An 18208-nucleotide genomic window follows, 5' to 3' on the forward strand; every position below is an offset into this window, starting at 1 on the left:
ATTAAAAAAATTGACGTATATGCATTTACCCAGACACAATTTAATTGCTTTAAGCATCTATTTCGAAATAAAATTTCTGAAAATCCTCATTCGTGATTTTTTTAAATCGGTCTTCTGTTATTGAATTCCAAGTTAAATCTCTGAATCCAAGAATTTTTATCATTAATATCTACTTGCCATTAAAGATATTGATACATTAGTAAAGATAGCGTTTACTATCAAAGTTAGGCTTTAAATCGCATTATCAGAGTTATAAAAGAAATATACTTTTTTATTAAAGGGAAAATACTTTTAAACTATCATTACCGTTATGAAAAATAAGTAGTTAAAAAAGTTATGAGTAGCCATTAAAATACAGATGACATAAAAAAAAATCATGATTCCGTAAAATTTCATAACAACATACATTTAAGTGCCTTGATTCGAAGAGTTTAAATGCTTATATTTTCTGTAATATTATTCTTTACAATACTGATCAAACGGAAAAATGGGAAATTTTTCAAAGCTATTTGTTCATTTAAGCGTTAATTCATCTTGTTATTTTCTTCAGAAGTCATGTTCTTAGCTGTTCGAGCATCAAATTATCATTAATCCCCGAAGATAATTTACTCAAGAAAGATCTAAAATTAAACACTACTTTTTTTTATCTTTTCCTCCACAACGGGCTACATAACTCACGTGATAACGTTTTATTTTATTAACATGTTTCAGTACTTTCTCCGAGCTTTTGTTGTAGCAAAAACGTATTTCTGTAAGTATTATTCTGCTGATTTTAACACGAAAGCGATTTCAGCTTTCGTTTCTATGAGAGAGATGCAATTAAGTTGCCATGGAAACGTGTAGAATCAGTGCTAAGTGCAAAGAAAACTTGCATAATAAGAGTCTCTTCTTCTTCAACTTAAAAACAGCATTTCGAATCAATGCAGAAAGTCGATGCTGTCTAGAATTACTTTAAGAAGACAATAAATGAATTTTTCGTCTAGAAGAAAGGAAGTAAAGTGTCTTAGTTTTTTCCACGTCAATAAATGCATTGTTGAATGCTCTAGAAGTTTTACCGTGTTATTAAATGTATATATAAATATATATTTGAAAAAAGAACATTAGATATATCTCCGAAACTTGTTTGAAAGGAAAAAAAAGGAAATAAATTTTCCGCTAATGTATTTTTCGTAATGTATTTCGAAAGTTGTTTATATTGATGCTTTTTTTTTCTTTTCAGATATACCATACAAAAGAAGACCGAATATTCAAGAGAGTAAGTACGGATCAATTGTTCATACTGTTTTTGTTTTTTTTCCTAAGAAATGATTTTTAAAGTAGTATTGCTTTTTCTCGTATTTCATATCAACTTCATAACACTTGATTAGAAGATTTTTATAAATTGTTTTTCAAAACTATTTTCATTCCGAAAGTTATTTATTTTTCATAGATTGCACAATCAGGAAATAAAGTACTTAGGTTTCAAATATTTTTCGTATCTTGAATTTTTCTTTTTGATTTGAAAAAAAAAAGTTTGTTAAACTTTGTAATTTCGGAATTTTTTTCCTTTGAGTTTGGATTTGGACTGTTTAAATATTTTAGTAACAGAAAAATTTTAAGTAACACATTTCTAAAATATATCTTAATTTTTTTTTCTACTTAAGGAACATTAAGTCTCTTTGTTAAAGCTGTATTTCCTGTATTTTATTTTGCATTTGAATTCAAAAATTCTGTTTCTCTTTTATTTCTCTTTTAAAATCTTTCACCACTTATCAGCTTATTATCGAAGAAAAGTAGCTTAGTTGCAAGTAGTACTTTTGTTTTTTGATTTAGTGTTTTAAAATAATTAATTTAGTTTTTCGAGTTATGTTTTTATAACTAGAGATTGAACATACTATACAAAATTTAAATACATGAATAAGATTATTGCATATTACTTCAGAATTGCCAATTTTAAAAACCAATTTGATCACTAAATATTATTACAGATAAAATAGTTATTGCGAATGACTTTGATTATTTCTCTTCTTTTGGGATTTTTACATTTTTATGGCTGTAATAGGAGACAGAAGCCTGATGTGAAAAAATTGAAATTATATTGAAGGGCTAGAATTATTATGCTAAAAAGAATAATTTATTAGAACATTGAGACTGAAAGCAAATCAAATAGTAAAAACGGAAATCATTACATTATAAATTCTTCTATAAGTTTTGTAATTCGAATAATCGAAAGATGTTTTTTTCATACTTCTGTAATCTGAGACCAATTGTTTAAACAAGCAAAATTTCTTGACGCATTTAACAGTTATGATTTAAATATCTAGACGCGGTTATGGGATAAAAAATAAAGATATAAAAGTCATTACACATGACTGTGATTTTATAATCGACAACTTTTCTTTCTTTTCTAATTTCAAAATCCCTGTTTTAAATTAGTTGATGTCTCATTTTGAACCTTTACGTAGCTAGTAAAGGAAGATCCTTGGTTCTAGGGCAGTACACAAATATAATGCTGATGCCGGAAATACATTTTCAAATTTTTATAAAACACAAACAGAAAGAGGATTGATCAGGTGTATTTTAAAATACAATTACTTACGTTTTTTTATTCAACTAGTTGGGATCATTCTCCTTTCTTTACTCGTAATATATGGCTTTGCAAACGGTCGTTGAATCAATTTCAATCTCAAATAAATTACATAATATAATTTACTCAAAATAGACTTTGTCGAAAGTCTTCAAAAATAGTCTTTCGACGAATTTTGAATTTGCCAGACAATTTCCTGAATTTTTTTTAATGTTTATTTCTATATGAAATAAATTAATGTTTTCAAATTGGGGTGAAAATAATTTGTTTCTTTCTCTAATTTCAAGTTGGGGTGGAAATAATTTTTAAGCAAAAACTTGGGATCAAGCGTTTTTCTAAAGAAACATTATAAATGAGAAGTTTACTGACGATAAAAATAATTTTTAGAGGAAATTTCCGACTCTGAAATAGAAACATAACTCAAGCGTCATTTGAGCATTTGAAATTTTGCAAACTCTATTATATTAAAATAAAATATAATTCAACTTCATTTAATGTATTAGAAAAATTGTTTCATGTTCTTTGCCACATAAGTTATTAAAAACAATGCCATAATTTTATAGTACAGAACCGTGAAATATTTTCAATATTCTCTGAAAAAATAAAATTATTAAAAATGGCTCACTGTATCTCCCGATCTGATCTATTATTTTTTATTTAAATCATATAATGCAATATAATTATAAAATTAAAACGTATCATTTGCATTTTATGATTTATTTAGTATAATAGTACGAAGTATTGTGCAACATTATAAGCATTTTATGCAATAAGGCAACTTTCTACCTAAAATGTGTTCGTTTTTCTTCATTATTTAGAGCAAGTTGGTTGCATGAGATTGTACACACACATTAGCTTTCCTCTGGCGTGTCTTTTATTCCTATTACTCAAACAATTACGAGAAGTTTCCCTCTCTAATTGGAAAGACTACAAAAGTGATTTTCCAGCACTGCTGTATATAATGTGGATTTATTGCGTTTTAAACAACATTTCCTAAATCCAAAGTAACCTTCTTTTGCGTTATTATTCTCCCAAGAAACACCTAATGTTACTGAAAGAGTCTTTTCGAGGTTTAAATTCAGTCTCTTTATCTTTTCACTAAATGTAGCCGAGACTGTGTGGGAGAGGTTAGAAATGTTGAGGCACAATTTGAAGGAGACAGAGAGTTAATGACCATGGTCATTTTAATTGTGCATCTGGGAATGATTTGCCTTTTGAGTTAAATGCTCATTATTGAACTGAAATTCACTGGAGGATATGCTGTGGAAAATGCATGCATTCCAGTACGCAACTCTTGTACATTAAAAAGTTTGGCCTTAATAATTTCAGAGGGGGAAAAAATAAATGAGCAGTGATTAAAATTCCTTTTCCTTTTTCTTTCTGTCATTGAAATTTGAAAAACTAGTCATGTTGATTCATCTCAGTGAAGCATCTAATGCAATTTAATTATTTCTGTCTATAAAAGCAAGATTTTATTTTTGAATGAAATAGATAATGACCCATCCGTGTTATAAGTCCTCGATATTGACAAAATTCTATAACTCAGATGTGTCTTTTTCAATATTTAAATTTCAATCTAAATTCAAACATTCAGTAAGACAGAAAATATAAAATGTATAACGAAGCATTTTCAAAATATGTTGTTAAATTAAAACCTTATGTATTCACTTTATATTTTTCTTTAACTTAAGGTGGAAATTTAATACAAAAAATTAATATATCAAAGGCTGATGGTTCCTGTAAACTTTTACTGAGACAGCTTTATCAATCTTTATCGGTTAACGTTGATTTTTAGGAAGATTCATTTGTAAAAAACATTTTCCAACATCAAATGAAAGAGATATTTAGGGGACACGATTTCTAATCTTCCTTTTTTATGAATTTACAGATAAAGAAACTTCAGTTTAAATAAGAAACAAATCAAATGTGTTTGAAAGGCTTAAAAACTAAATATTGAAGTTCCTTTGTCCTCAAATTTTTTTAAATACAAGAATTTTGAATTAAATCAGATATATTTCGTTCGCCAACAGCAGAACAGAATTGAACAGAAAGTGATAATGTGTTTATATAAACAAATGAATAAGTAATGCGTCAAAGAATCGATGATTTTAATAATTATCAATCAGCTTCAAATTTTAAGATGAGTTTTTCAAACTATTGTATTTGTGCAACAGTATAACATAATTTATAAACAAAATCAGCTCTTTGGCGAATTTTATGCTGACAAAAAAAATTATAATTTATGCCCTCTTAAGTTTTATTTTTATATTATTTATATTCAGGTAAACGACATCTTCTATAACACTGAATACACTGACGGAAAAAAATTCCAATACCAAGAAAAAATTATTGTAGAGTAATGAAATTTGGACAATGTATTTATCTAGTTAACATATTTAATTGATTGAATTTTCAAGATCACAGGTTAATTTAAGCTCAAGAAAATGCATTTCAAATGTGAAATGTTGTTACATTAATAACCGGTGTATCCTCCTGAATTTTAAATGCAAGCCTGCAAAAGTTCATGCATTGTGTTATACAGCGCCGAATGTCACTTTGTGGTATGGAATTCTATGCTTGTTGTACTTGTTCTGTCAATACTGGAACGGCTAGCTGTGGATGATGCTGTAGTTGTCGTCCATATGGGCTCAATTGAAGACAGATCTGGTGATCTTGCAGGCCAAGGTAATTACACACGTTGCAGTACACTGCATTACATTACAACAGCGGTATGAGGGGGAATGTTATCCTGTTGGAAAACTCCCCCTTGAATGATGTTCATGAATGGCAGCTCAACAGGTTGAATTACCAGACTGACTAACAAATTTGCAGTCAGTGTGTTTGGGATAACCACGAGAGTGCCCCTGCTGTCATAGGAAATTGCTCCCCAGACCATGACTCCAGGTGTAGGTCCAGTGTGTCTAGGCTGCAGACAGTTTGATTTGTTCCCCTAGCCTCCTCTTGACCAACACACTGCCAAAACTGGCGCCATGGCAGAACATGCTTTCATCAGAAAACACAACAGAACACCACTCCGTCTTCTAATGAGCTCTGGCTGAAAACCACTGGCGTCGCAAACGGCAATGGTTTGGAGTCAGTGGAATGCACGTTACAGGGCGCTTGGCTCGCAGCTGTTCTTGAAGGGACCGATTTCTAACAGTTCGCTGTGTCACTGTGGTTACCAACTGCAGCTCGAACTTCTGCTGCAGACACAATACGATGCGCTACAGCCGTACGCCGAATATGGCGGTCTTCCTTCTCAGTAGTTCCACTTGGCCTCCCAGAAACCGGTCTTCTTGAGGCAGTACTATTCCTTGACCACTGCTACGAACAATCATTCACAATGGATACATTCCAGCCAAGTATTTCTGCAATATCGTGGGAAGAAAATCCACCTTCTCGTAGCCCTATTACACGACCTCGCTCAAACTCGGAGGGCTGTTGGTAATGGCTTCTTCGTCTTCTTAAAGGCATTCTTGGCTAACATAAACTCAATACGTCAGATTTCAAAGATAAATAACGCTCACGAACTTTACAGCACGCATTAAAACAAACCTGATATATAAATTTTGAGTGGCGCTACTAGCGCCACACTTACGCAATAAGCGCGAAATTTGAATCAATGCAATCTTTCAGATGTATAAATATGCCTACCAAATTTTGTTTATCTAGCACAAGTCCTTCTTAGTGTTGGGATTTTTTTTTTTCAAGTGTATATACGGGCATTAAATAGAAAACATATCTAGATATAACTTAAAGGAGTTTTGAAGTTTAAAATTCCCTTGCGGCTTCAGCTGGAGTTTCAAAGGCATTTATTCCGATTCCACTGAAGTTTTATTGTATTTGAGAAGTTAGTACACTTATATATTTTTTCTGGTTCAAATGTCCGTAACTTTTTTACGATTAAAAGTTTGGAGAGTTGGATACCTCTTTACTTTTCACTCTTCTTTTCTGATCAAGGTTAAAAGTTGCAAGGACCATTTCAAAGTGCCTTCCTTTATCGAATTTTGAATTAAATGTAATAAAATTATTTTATATATTCATAGTAAAATTTTAGGGATAAATTTTATAATTTTTATTCAAAATTGTTTTTTAAGCCGAAGTCAACGAAATATCATAACAAACCTGTTATTAATTCGATGTTATAATTCATCGCTTGAATCGTTACATAACAACCCATTAAACGATAGAACGCCGTCGTTAGCTTGTTAACTGGTCCATAATCTGAGCGGAAGATTTTCTGCCAACTGAAACATGAATGTTAAAGAGTGGAGACATACTTCCAGCAGTGACTGGGACCAGTCAATAGCTCTTTTGTTTGATGCCGAAAACGGTAGTAGCTATCATTTGTCTTGGCCCGTATGAAGTGAAGTTGCCTTTCCCTAAAAGACAGCAGAAGCAGCCACGATGGGAGTGACTATCCATGATTGTTTACCAAAGTGTGGCAACGGACACTTCGCAGACGAGATTAATGACTCATCGGCGAACATTAATAGGAAGAAACGAATTTGGGCGAAACGGTTATCGTGAAAGACAAAAGGCGTGTAAAGATTCAGTCGCCCGAAAAGATGAAAGTCATTTATTAGGATAATGCAGAATTATAAATAAAAGCCTTAAAAGTTCTGCCGCCGTTTATCCAATAAAGTGACTTTCGAGTTATTGAAGTCTTAATTTAGATTGAGAAAAGTAAGAACTATGACTGGAAGTCAGATGAAAGGATAAATTTAGCATATTCCGCTGTCTAATAAATTTGTTTTAGAAGTGTGCAGCTGTTTGAATTTGTACGTAAAATACAGAGATATTCAAATAATTTTTGCTAGAAATCTAAATTTGTTTAGTATCTCTGAAAATTTTAGCTTGGATGATTATCATGTGTATTGGTAATAAATTTCTTTAAACCAGTGTTCATTTCATTGCTAAATGATTCTTAAATGATACGTTGCATACATATTATCGAATCATGCATGGACTTTTTTTATATATAATTTACTAACAGATATGCGATGATAAAAAGAAGAGAATTTTAAATAGCTATCCTGTTTAATTAGGAATGATGGAAAGAATGATATTTATTTTCTTGTCAATAATAAATAAATTCCTTGAAATTGAATGAATAATAAAGGAAAGATATAAATGATATTTATTCAATTTTTTTACTTTAATTTTTAAGTGCTTTAGGATAAACAAATGTTTTTTTGGTTTGTCCAACTTCAGAAAAAACAAATAAATTTCTTGGCTGTCCGATTTGTGAGCATCCAGCATACAACTAGCCAAGTGAAAAACATGGATTTTCTAGGTGCAATCCACACTTAATAATTTTACATTTTTTATCGAATCAGTATCAACTTCTGGAAAGTAGCTTCAATTCTAACTACTCTGCGAAATCATAACTACAGAAAAATACCAATTGCTCAATGTGATAGTTAATAACGATTATTACATGATTAAGAAAGAAACAGAGGGAATATTTTTGTGTCGTACTTGTCTTAATATTATCTATGTTTTTGGAGATAACAAAGAAACTGTATAATTTGCACATCTTCGTATGTCTATCTTTATTATTGGTAAAAAGTAAAAAAACATTGTATATTCAATAAAAATTTAATTGTTGGGATGTAATCTTTTTAAGTTAAGTCGTCCCCACTCGGAACAGTGCATTTAAGTTGTTGATCTCGCAATCTCATGAAAAATATCATATCTATATTTGAGATCTCATGTTGTTGTGAAGCGTATTAAAGTTTAATTTTACAGCAATTAGTCACTCCTTTGATTATTTCTACTTCATTCACCCAACTCCAATCTTTTTTCACGTTCACCTGATTGAGCAACAGTTACAACTGCTTACTCGTCATAACAATAGCAGTCCAATTGCAGAAATGAAAGTCTGACAAATTGAACCTGATAGTCATGCATAAAAGAATTAAAGGAAATAAAAGAAAGACATTCGCTACCACTTTGATCTACTGAACTTGGAGTTCCCAGCAATGTTCTCAGTGCGAAAGTCCCCAAACTGCAAAAAAATGGAGAAAAAAATCTACTTAATGAACTTGAAATCGAATGATTATTTTAGATTTATTGTCTTTAACTAATTCTTCATTTATTTTGGATTGATAATTGTGAAAATTTTTCTTGTCTTACATATAATATTTATCTAATCGAATTATTAATTTCAATTTTCTTGCATGGAAAGATCTGAACTGATAAATGATAATTTTGCTGTTCAACTTTATTTGAATTATGTATTAGCCACTTTTTTTTCGGAATGTTGGCTCAAAAATTTTAAATATTTAAGTTTAAATCCAAAGTGAAGTAAATAATAAAACTCAATGAAATTGAAAAAAAGAAGTAGTATATATTATCTAACTATACCATCTCAAGTTCAAAGTATACCCCTTTAAATGATCTGCTTATCCATGCTAATATTAAAGATACTTGTGTTGTTATTGATGTTGTATAATACATCCCGTCTGACACAGAACTATCTAATTGAGAACATGCATACTTTGAAAGGCGAGAATGCGTACCTCGGAGAGAATTATTTATAATTTTTATTAATTATAGTTATTTTAGATTTTGATATTTTTCCGCTTTAATTCTCCCATTATCTAAACTTTTTAATGATATCAATTTAATCAGAATGAAATTTTTGTTGAGTTTTCCTAATTTAACAAATGCACAATTTAGAACAATGTATTTTATTGTTACAATAAAATTGAAACAATTTTTAATGTTCCATCAAAAATTTTAACCGCCTACTACTCTTCAATCTTTGAAAGTTAAAGAAGAACCATTCTATTTTTTACTCCGCATTTGCATGATAAATAAGAAAGTGGAATAATGTTTCTGAGATGGTTAATGAAACACTTAAAGTCCAAACACTTAAATATTTTTAATGGTATTCATTTAGAAAAATCAATACATTGCATAATAAACTTAACAAAAGCATTTACATATACAGTTTGATAATTAAGAATATTTGGCTACAGAAATCATGAACATCAAGTTATTCATGTTAGGTTGCTTCGGAATTATACATAATAATATTCTCGAAAACTAGCTGGTAGCTAAGTCAGTCAATCTAAAATTAAAAGAAACAGATTTATATTTCCGCGAAGCATATTATTTATAGCGTGAAATGTATTAAAAGAATGTATAAAATTAATTTTTAAAACTCTTAGCAGTTTTTTTTAAACACATAGAGATATGAAGAATATTCTTTAAGACAATTAATATGCATAAATGTTTAACAAATGGCAAACTATAGCCTAAAGGTTCGACAAATATTTTTAATAATATTGTTACGTTTGAGTTACAAGCGTTCTTCTGAACTTCATTTACCGAAGAAAATAGCTAAAATGTAAGATTAATTGTTTATTTTTATCACATTCTACGAAGAAAAAGATAGGGCAGCTTTTCGCGGAATAAATTTAAAGATAACCATAATTGTTGAGAGATTTTTTGTAACGTTTTGTAATAAATACGTATTATTTTTTTTTTTGTAATTAGAATACTATCTTTTACTATCTCGTATTAAAATTCGACTTCTTTATCACTTTTTTTTTGTAAATCCTTATGATATAACTAAACCTATCTAAAATATTTGTACAAATAATATTACATTAAAATAACAGTAATAATACATTAATAGAATGAATAAATTTAATTATTTTAATATATTAATTAATTTAATTACAGTTGGTATGGGCCGTGGTGGGATAAATAATGGTTTAAAAGAATAAATTGACAAATATTATCTTATTTCACAATATACAAAATATATTAAACTTTTTAGAGTGTTGAAGATGTAATGTTTAGAATTAAAGTGAATTATTAGATAAATATGCACATTAAAATTATCTTCATTTTAGTACAGTCAAATTTTAACTGATTGAAAAATAACTGACCATTAAAATGTACATTATGGATAAAGAATTTCTTCATATTAAAAGAAAAGATTAAGAAAATTTTTATGTTAATTTGGTAAATTAATTTTTATACTCATTTTATTAATATAATATAAACTTTGTTTTTAATTTAGTATAATAAGCACAAAAGGAATAAAACTATTTTATGAATTATTGGACTATATACAAGCTAAAATTATTCAAATTTATTTATTTTATGAATATTTGTCTTAATATCTTTTATCTGATAGCTAGTGTGAAGTATGAAAATAGCATGGCAGCTATAATTTTCTTTCATGCTAGTAAAATCGAACGAGCTGGTTACCATGTTTAGGAAATCAGATTTTCTTGGTGCACATTATAAGTATAAAACGTCCTTTAAATATGTACAGAATTAAATACAAATTATGATTACCTAATGCAGGAATGAAAAACTCGAAGAAAAATCTATAGTTTCTTAATTCTTTTACTCTACGATAAACTTCGATATGAATGAATTTTGTTATGCATATATTTTCGCGCATCAGCAATATTCCATGATAAGCACTTCCCCTTCTTTCACCCCAAAATCGATATTGACTAAGCATCGTAATACTTCGGTAATCGTTTATGTCTTCCATCATTGTGGTAAAAATCGATCGTTTCAATTACAGTGTTCACCGTAGCGCGTAAATTGGGGACAGGAACTCTTCAACAAATAAAAACCCTAAAAATAAAAATAAAAAATAAAAAAATTCTAAGCCCACCCCTTTCTAACCCTAAATTCGACGACCGACCTTGCCTAGAGGCAGAAATCGACGTCTCAGACATAATAACCACTTTGCTCTGCATTCGCATATTGTCTCAAAAGGAAGATGCTTCTCTCTTTTACTTGTACAACAGATGGCAAAAGGGCCCGAGCGGAGGGGATACTTGAAAAGAGAAATTCTTGACTTTTCAAGAAAGATTCATTGTTCATTTTCGCGGAGTTTCGATGATTGTTAACCCGAAGAGACCTTCTTGACTCTTATTATCTTGAATGAGGAAAGGAATTTCTTCTGGATTCTCTGAATAGAGAATTCTGTACTTTTCTCCCAAAGGTATTTTTGAACTAAGACTGGATTTGCATCTGTGGGGGTGATAGTCTCTCTTGCAATTCTTTGGAATAGGATTCCTCGTTCTACTCGTTTTGGATATTGCTGAAGCTTTTGTAAATTCGCGTGTAAAATTGCATAAACAAGATTGAAAAATCGCGAATGATATAAGCGTTCATTTCCTTGGGGAAAGATTCTGCTTGATACATTTTCATTTCGGCAAGCTTTACCTAATTATCACATGAAAACATTTTTATTAGTCTGAAAAATGCGTGCCACAGTTGCAGTGACCAAAGAAATTAGAAAAATGAAAATGCCCTTGACATTTTTGGTTTCCCATTTTTATATCATAATTTTATGTTATTTTATTTATATCATAATTTTATGTTATTTTATTTATATCATAATTTTATGTTATTTTATTTATATCATAATTTTATTTTATATTATTCTATGGTGACAAAATATTTGTTTGTGAGGATAATATTGGAAGTTGTAACATTTGTCTCTGCAGATTAGCTGTCGCGTTTTGCAGAAGCAAGTGAAACTTGAATAAAAGAATGGTAAAACAGACATTTTTGGTATTAGAGGAAGCGTCGATATACTGAAGTTTTATGATTAACTGATTAATGTTGCAAGTCAACCTTGCTAGACCCTAAGTAGAAATGTGTGTGTTCTACTAATGTGGTTATTCAGCTAATAATCACATAATTATAACTAATTAATCACATTGTGTATTATCTGTGAGTTGCTAATGCATAAATTAAAACATTTTTGATAATCTGAGTGCTATAAAATTTAGAGCGCATAATTATGTTATATTTTTATCAGCGATCATAGTGGCTAAGACTTTAAAGCGATTCTAGTATTTTGTTGCTTTTTATTTCATTCAAATCAGTTTATAAACATATAATAGAAGAATGTAAGAGTCTGAATATTTATCTTTTTCCTATCAAGTCTTATAAAGTTGGCAAGAAGAATGTAAAGAAAAAAAAATGTGCTTCTCTTCTCCAAAAAAACATCTCGCAGTTTCAACCATGATATTTGGCACACAGTCACAATAAAAATCTCTATGAGCCTCAAAATCCGAATTTTGAAATTTAATCTACAAAAAGTTTTATTTAATATCTTGCATTGTTTCAGATGTAATTATTTTTCTCATATATTTATCTATAATATCATTTATAATGATAATAAGAAAAATCAGTACCCATCGAAGAGAACAAAGATTTGTAATACTAAAGAAATTTCTTTATTGTCTGATGAAATTCACAAAATTTTAGGAATTCTTTTTCTAAACTGATCCTTTTTAAAAAAATAAGAATTAAAACTAAAATTATTGTATCCTACATTCTATTTTTATAATCATTTTCAATTTTCTTTCCTTTATTATTCGAAAATTACTCTCTTATTTAAAATAAGAGAGATCAAAACACTTTTATTCATTTATTTTTGTCTTCTTATTGATATCTTATATTTTTTCTCTCATCAGCGGCAGAAAGCATGAATCCTCTGGGAAAAGTTTTATTTCTTCACTAAGTTTGCAAGGATCAAAATTAGGACATCAAGAATAATGAAAATTTTATTCATAAAATTTAAATTTTAATAGTATCATTCGCAAGAAACTTTATAATTTCATATTCTCTTTTTTAATACGCCTTAATTTTCCTTATTTGTTTCGTATTTAATCATCTTTAATTCACCAGTCATAAAATATATCTTAATTTCTAATATCTGCCTCAAATTTTAATTTCTGCTTTCGATTTCTCTCTTTTATCATATGTCATGCGATCCATGCGGGGACTTCTAATGGTCCAAAAATTGTTGGTCATTCTTTTGCATATTTAATCGGATCTATATGTATATCGAACTTGAATATTGGCACAAAATTCGATATATACAAATTTCAATGTATATGAGGGTCATTCAAAAAATAAAGAAATGTAAAATGCGATATTTATTGAAAAAAACATACACATCTGGATATACTTATACATATCTATTACGCATTTGAAGCTTCCTCCACTTCTCTCTATCTTTTATATTTAAACCTTTGTATTATCTGGTCTTTAGAATTCTCATATTATGCTCTTCTGGTGCCAGTTCATTAAGCTGGTCACTGCATTCTTGAACCATTTATCACTTCCAAAACGTTTATCACCCAGAAACACTATCAGCTTCGGGAGAAGATATTTGGACAGAAAGGTAAATGATCAAAAATTTCCCATATGAATTGATCCAAGAATATTAGAGTTGCAGTAGCAGAGCAAGGGTGGGCATTGTCATGAAGAAGCACAGTTCCTCCAGAAAACATTCTTCTCTTCCTATTTGGAATGGTTCGACGTAACTTTCTTAGAGTCTTACACTAACTATTTGCATTGATCGTAGGGCTTCTTGGGAGGAAATCCACCAAATCCTTTGTTTTTACGCAGTTACTACTTGGCTTAAAAAATTGGTGGCAGAAGAGTATAACATAAGAATTCTGAAGCTGGTACTGTTGTTGTTTGGTTTATTGGCGCAAGGCCCATAATACTGTGTTAAGCATATACTTTCAGGGCTATAATGTGCTAGTACAAAACAGTAAAATCACAATAGATTATAAAAAACACGCTTATAAAAGCAACATATATATTTAAAAACACATAAAATATGACGATGATAATAATAAAAAGATCTTAAAGTAAGATAAATTCTAAAAAATGCAAAATATTTATGTAATGTAGAGAAATTTTAATATAAAAGGAAACAACAATCATAAATAGGAGGAAAAAAGATGCTAAATGCAAATTCTGGAACATATGGAGATTAAAAATGCAAAAATATTTGTGTCTGAAACTATACACAACAAATCAGTCAATGTGGGAAGTGATTATGTTGATAAGCGAAAGAAATTTTAGGTACGCAGGAGAATTATTTTTTCCAAGAAATGTTGAGGGTGTTTTTTTGTTTAATTTTGTATTACTAAGTGGTCTTTATTTTCTGGATGGACCTAAAACTTGGTAACAGACAAAGTTTTGTATTGCAAAGTATTGCAAAATTTTATTTAGTTTAATTCTAAAGAAATTTATGCAAAATTGGGATTTCCTTCTTTCTTGGGCATGCCTTCCCTAATTATAGATTTCCTTTTAAGGTGTCAAGTTCAGTGTAAGAAATCTATAGCTAAACTGAATTAAAAAAATATATTGTTGCAAATTAGGGAAAGATTTCATAGAATAGAAGCAATGAATGGGATGTACTCACGGAGTAGTCTTTACTGTTTTTACGTAAATAACTTCCAGTCATCCAAAACATTTTATAACATTAAGAAATAGTAAAATATTTTTATGGTTATTTAATTTATATATCATTTTGTCTGTGCATAATTTTTATGTACTAACTAATTAAAATAGATATTTATAGTTTTTTATGTTTTCGATTAATAGGAATTTTATTCAATGCAGGAAATTGTTTTTCTACAAAAAATTCAAAATTCCTGAAAAGGAGTCGATGCATAGATATCTTTGATATATCGAAGCTTTACCGTAATTTTTTCGGACAGTTTTTATAAAATCATAAATTAAATATTAGGAAGGCAAACAGCAAATAAAGGATATTTTATTAGCAATCTTTTCTTCGTCATATAGTAAAATTTTCTACTAAAGAAAATTGTACACGGCAAAAGATCCAAGTGTTTGTTAATCTTTGATACTTAATATTTCAGTTTTCTGTAATTCATTACCAGTTTAAACGAATTTAATTTAATTCTTAAAATCATTATGATGTCAAATTTTCACAAAGGCAATGTAATAATGATTAAGTCTGTAACATCGTACTTTATAAGCAGTACGAAAGGAGAACGCAATTATAAAATAGAGTTGCAGTAAGAGAACTCTTGTTAGTAAGAGAAAATAAAATGTATTCGTTTACTGTTCCCATTACGTCATTGAATTATCCTCAGAATATTTCAGATTTAAGTAACATTTTTTTTTTCATTTTAAAGTATTTATCTTGGAATTATTTTTTATCCTTTGTATCATTAGAGAAGAAATTTGTAATTTTATTCTTTTGTTTAGTGTCGCTGCAGGGCACGTGTTGTTTTAATGATCATTTATTCCAGTTTAGAAACTGTGCAGTTATCCATGAACGTTATGTAATTGCAAAATCTGCTCAAAACTATTGAATGAATTTTTGAATTCTATAAGAAATCAAAATAATAAGCTATGTTTTCTAATGGGAAATATGATTTTTTTTTTTTGTTTTCAAATGGTTTTAATGTTTTTAAAGCTTTAAAGACATTTTCAACCAATGAAACCTTAATGAAACCTTAATGAAAAAACATTGTCATATTGCATTTTGATAATAATCTATTGAAACTTTTAAAACTGAATTTTAATAAACTGAATGTTTATATGTACTATTACAATAAATTTTATTGCAATGTTCGGTATTGTTATCTATATTTAATTAACAGCCTTGTTGGTACTTTTAAATTCGTAGATTGTTAATTTTTACAGCAGTAATGAGGTGGAGGCTCTTCAGATATCTATATTAGAGTGGAACGTAAATGGCCTTTTTAAATTTTAGTTTGTTAATAGTGAAGAAAATCTGCCTTTTAAGTTCAAAAAGGTTTAGGTTAGGTTTAAAACTTGGTTGCAATATTACAATATCTTGAGTTGTCTCAAAAAGCTTGAAATTTGTAAAATAATTGAAAAAATGGAAACTTTTAAAAAGGGCCTTTAAAAAATTTTATTACATTTTAGTTTGGTAATAGTGGAGAAAAGTTGGCTTTAGGTTCAAAAAGAATTTTACAAAAATCTGGTTGTAATACAACAGTATCACAAAGTGCCGCAAAGAACTGAAATTTGTAAAAAAAAAAAAAAAAAAAAAAAAAAAAAAAAAATTATCAATTTTGATAAAATATATTTATGAATATTTCTTTCATATTATATTACAAAAGAGGATTTTAAATACATATATAAAAATTACATTTGAAAAAAAAATCATAAATTACAAAGTATAATAAAAATAAAATAAAAAAATATTTTTATGTCAAACTTTGCACTTTACACTTTCTTACTTCTGTATCCTTAATGATTACAAATGTTACAGCCGTAAAATATTTGTTTCTACTTCATTGCTACATTTAACTGTTTTTTAATTAATTTTTGGTCTATTTGAGACGACTAGGCCACCAGTTTCACAGTTCTTTCCACTGCTTACATATGACAAGAAAGCCGGGGAAAGTCTATAACCGAGTCCCCTATACTACTTGCCTATATTCTTATATAGATGCCTCCTGTATAAAGTCTTTGAAAGAGTCAGTTACAACCTGTTTTAGCAAGGGGAATTCAGTTATGTCATTTTCAAGCTATGAGATCACGTCGATGTAATCAAGTGCATCAAAGTTTATGTTTGGAACTTTAAACTTCCTGTCCTTACTTTCTGTTCTTGCTTTAAAAACACGTCGTAAATCAAGTTCTCTATGAATTTTACATTTAACACTTAGCCTAGACAAAAAAATATATTCTGAAGCAGCAAAGTACTGTTTCTTTGAATAATCTGGTCTATAACGTTCTTTAGATAGCTTGAATGACAAGGTTAAAAAGATGTTTGGAGTCATAAGTACATGAAAGGTAATTTAACATTAACTTAATTTTAAACCACACAGGCTCCTGGTAGTTTTGTCTCTTCAAGCCTGTTTGATGGATCTGGTTGGTTTGCCTCTTCTTGTAAAGAGCACTATTGTTCTTCAGCGTTGTCATTGTCGCCAGTAATCGTTCCTGATGTAGTAGTGTTTTTTTTTTTTTTTGTAAGTTCTTAATTAAAAACTATTCTCTGTAGTTCTTTACTTTTTCTTGCTTCTTTCTTTCACAAAGCACTTGTGGTAGCAATATCAATATTACTTATAACCAATTTCCTGTTAGAACGTTGATCGTTTAGAACCTTTTATTCCATAATTGACACTTTCTTTTTCTTTATACATCAGCATTATCAAATAAACGTCTAGTTTCTTTTCTAAATTTTGTGAGAATCATATATGAACATTATCATAATCATACTTATATGAAAATTTTCTTCTTTTAGACTAAAAAATTCCTGTATTTAATGTAATAAGTTTTTATCATTTGTGAATTTTTTTTGCTAGAAGTAACGGGAATAGGAGCTCTTGGCCCTATTTTTCTATAATTGGAACTAAAGTGTCACATATTTCGCTTACAGAAGGATCCTTCTCTGGAGCAATTTTGAGGTTATGTCTAATATAAGAGTAGCATCAGATTCATAAGTAGTGAGTTCAACTTCAAGCAAATCATTAAATTTCCCGAAAATAGAACACTTGATATTTGTCTTGTCTTCACTAATTTAGACTGAGTTATTTTTGCTGACATCAAAGTACACAAACTAACAAATCAGTTATGTTAATCAGTTACACAGTAGGCGGAGTGGAGACGCCAACTCAACTGAACTCGGCAAAGCTACTAATTTGAAACCAGCTCTCTCCTTGTCACCGGACGCAAACAAATCTCCGTCTTAACTCAATAACAATCGCTCCGGCGACGAATAAGTACCATGCCAGTGAAATAGTAAATTTTTTTTTATACTTTTATTCATATGTCAACGCCAATTTTTAATTTTTTTTATTTCATAATCGAGGCATGCAAAAACCCCTCAAAAAGTTGTAAAAAGTG

The 18208-nt window shown here is 29.3% G+C and overlaps 1 protein-coding gene across 4 annotated transcripts in view; it reads left to right on the plus strand.

The window, feature by feature from the left end:
• LOC129961847 (agrin-like) overlaps positions 1–18208 on the plus strand; it is a 467273-nt gene that overhangs the window by 261386 nt on the left and 187679 nt on the right. For all 4 annotated transcript variants that reach the window (XM_056075436.1, XM_056075434.1, XM_056075438.1 and 1 more), the window contains exon 2: positions 1220–1255. Coding sequence is in view for 2 of the 4 variants with exons in the window: in XM_056075434.1 (XP_055931409.1) it covers positions 1220–1255 (36 nt within the window). In the remaining 2 variants the exon portion in view is untranslated. The remainder of the gene's footprint in view (positions 1–1219; positions 1256–18208) is intronic.

The sequence above is a fragment of the Argiope bruennichi genome, chromosome 2 (genome assembly GCF_947563725.1).
Source record: "Argiope bruennichi chromosome 2, qqArgBrue1.1, whole genome shotgun sequence".
Taxonomy (NCBI): Eukaryota; Metazoa; Arthropoda; class Arachnida; order Araneae; family Araneidae; genus Argiope; species Argiope bruennichi.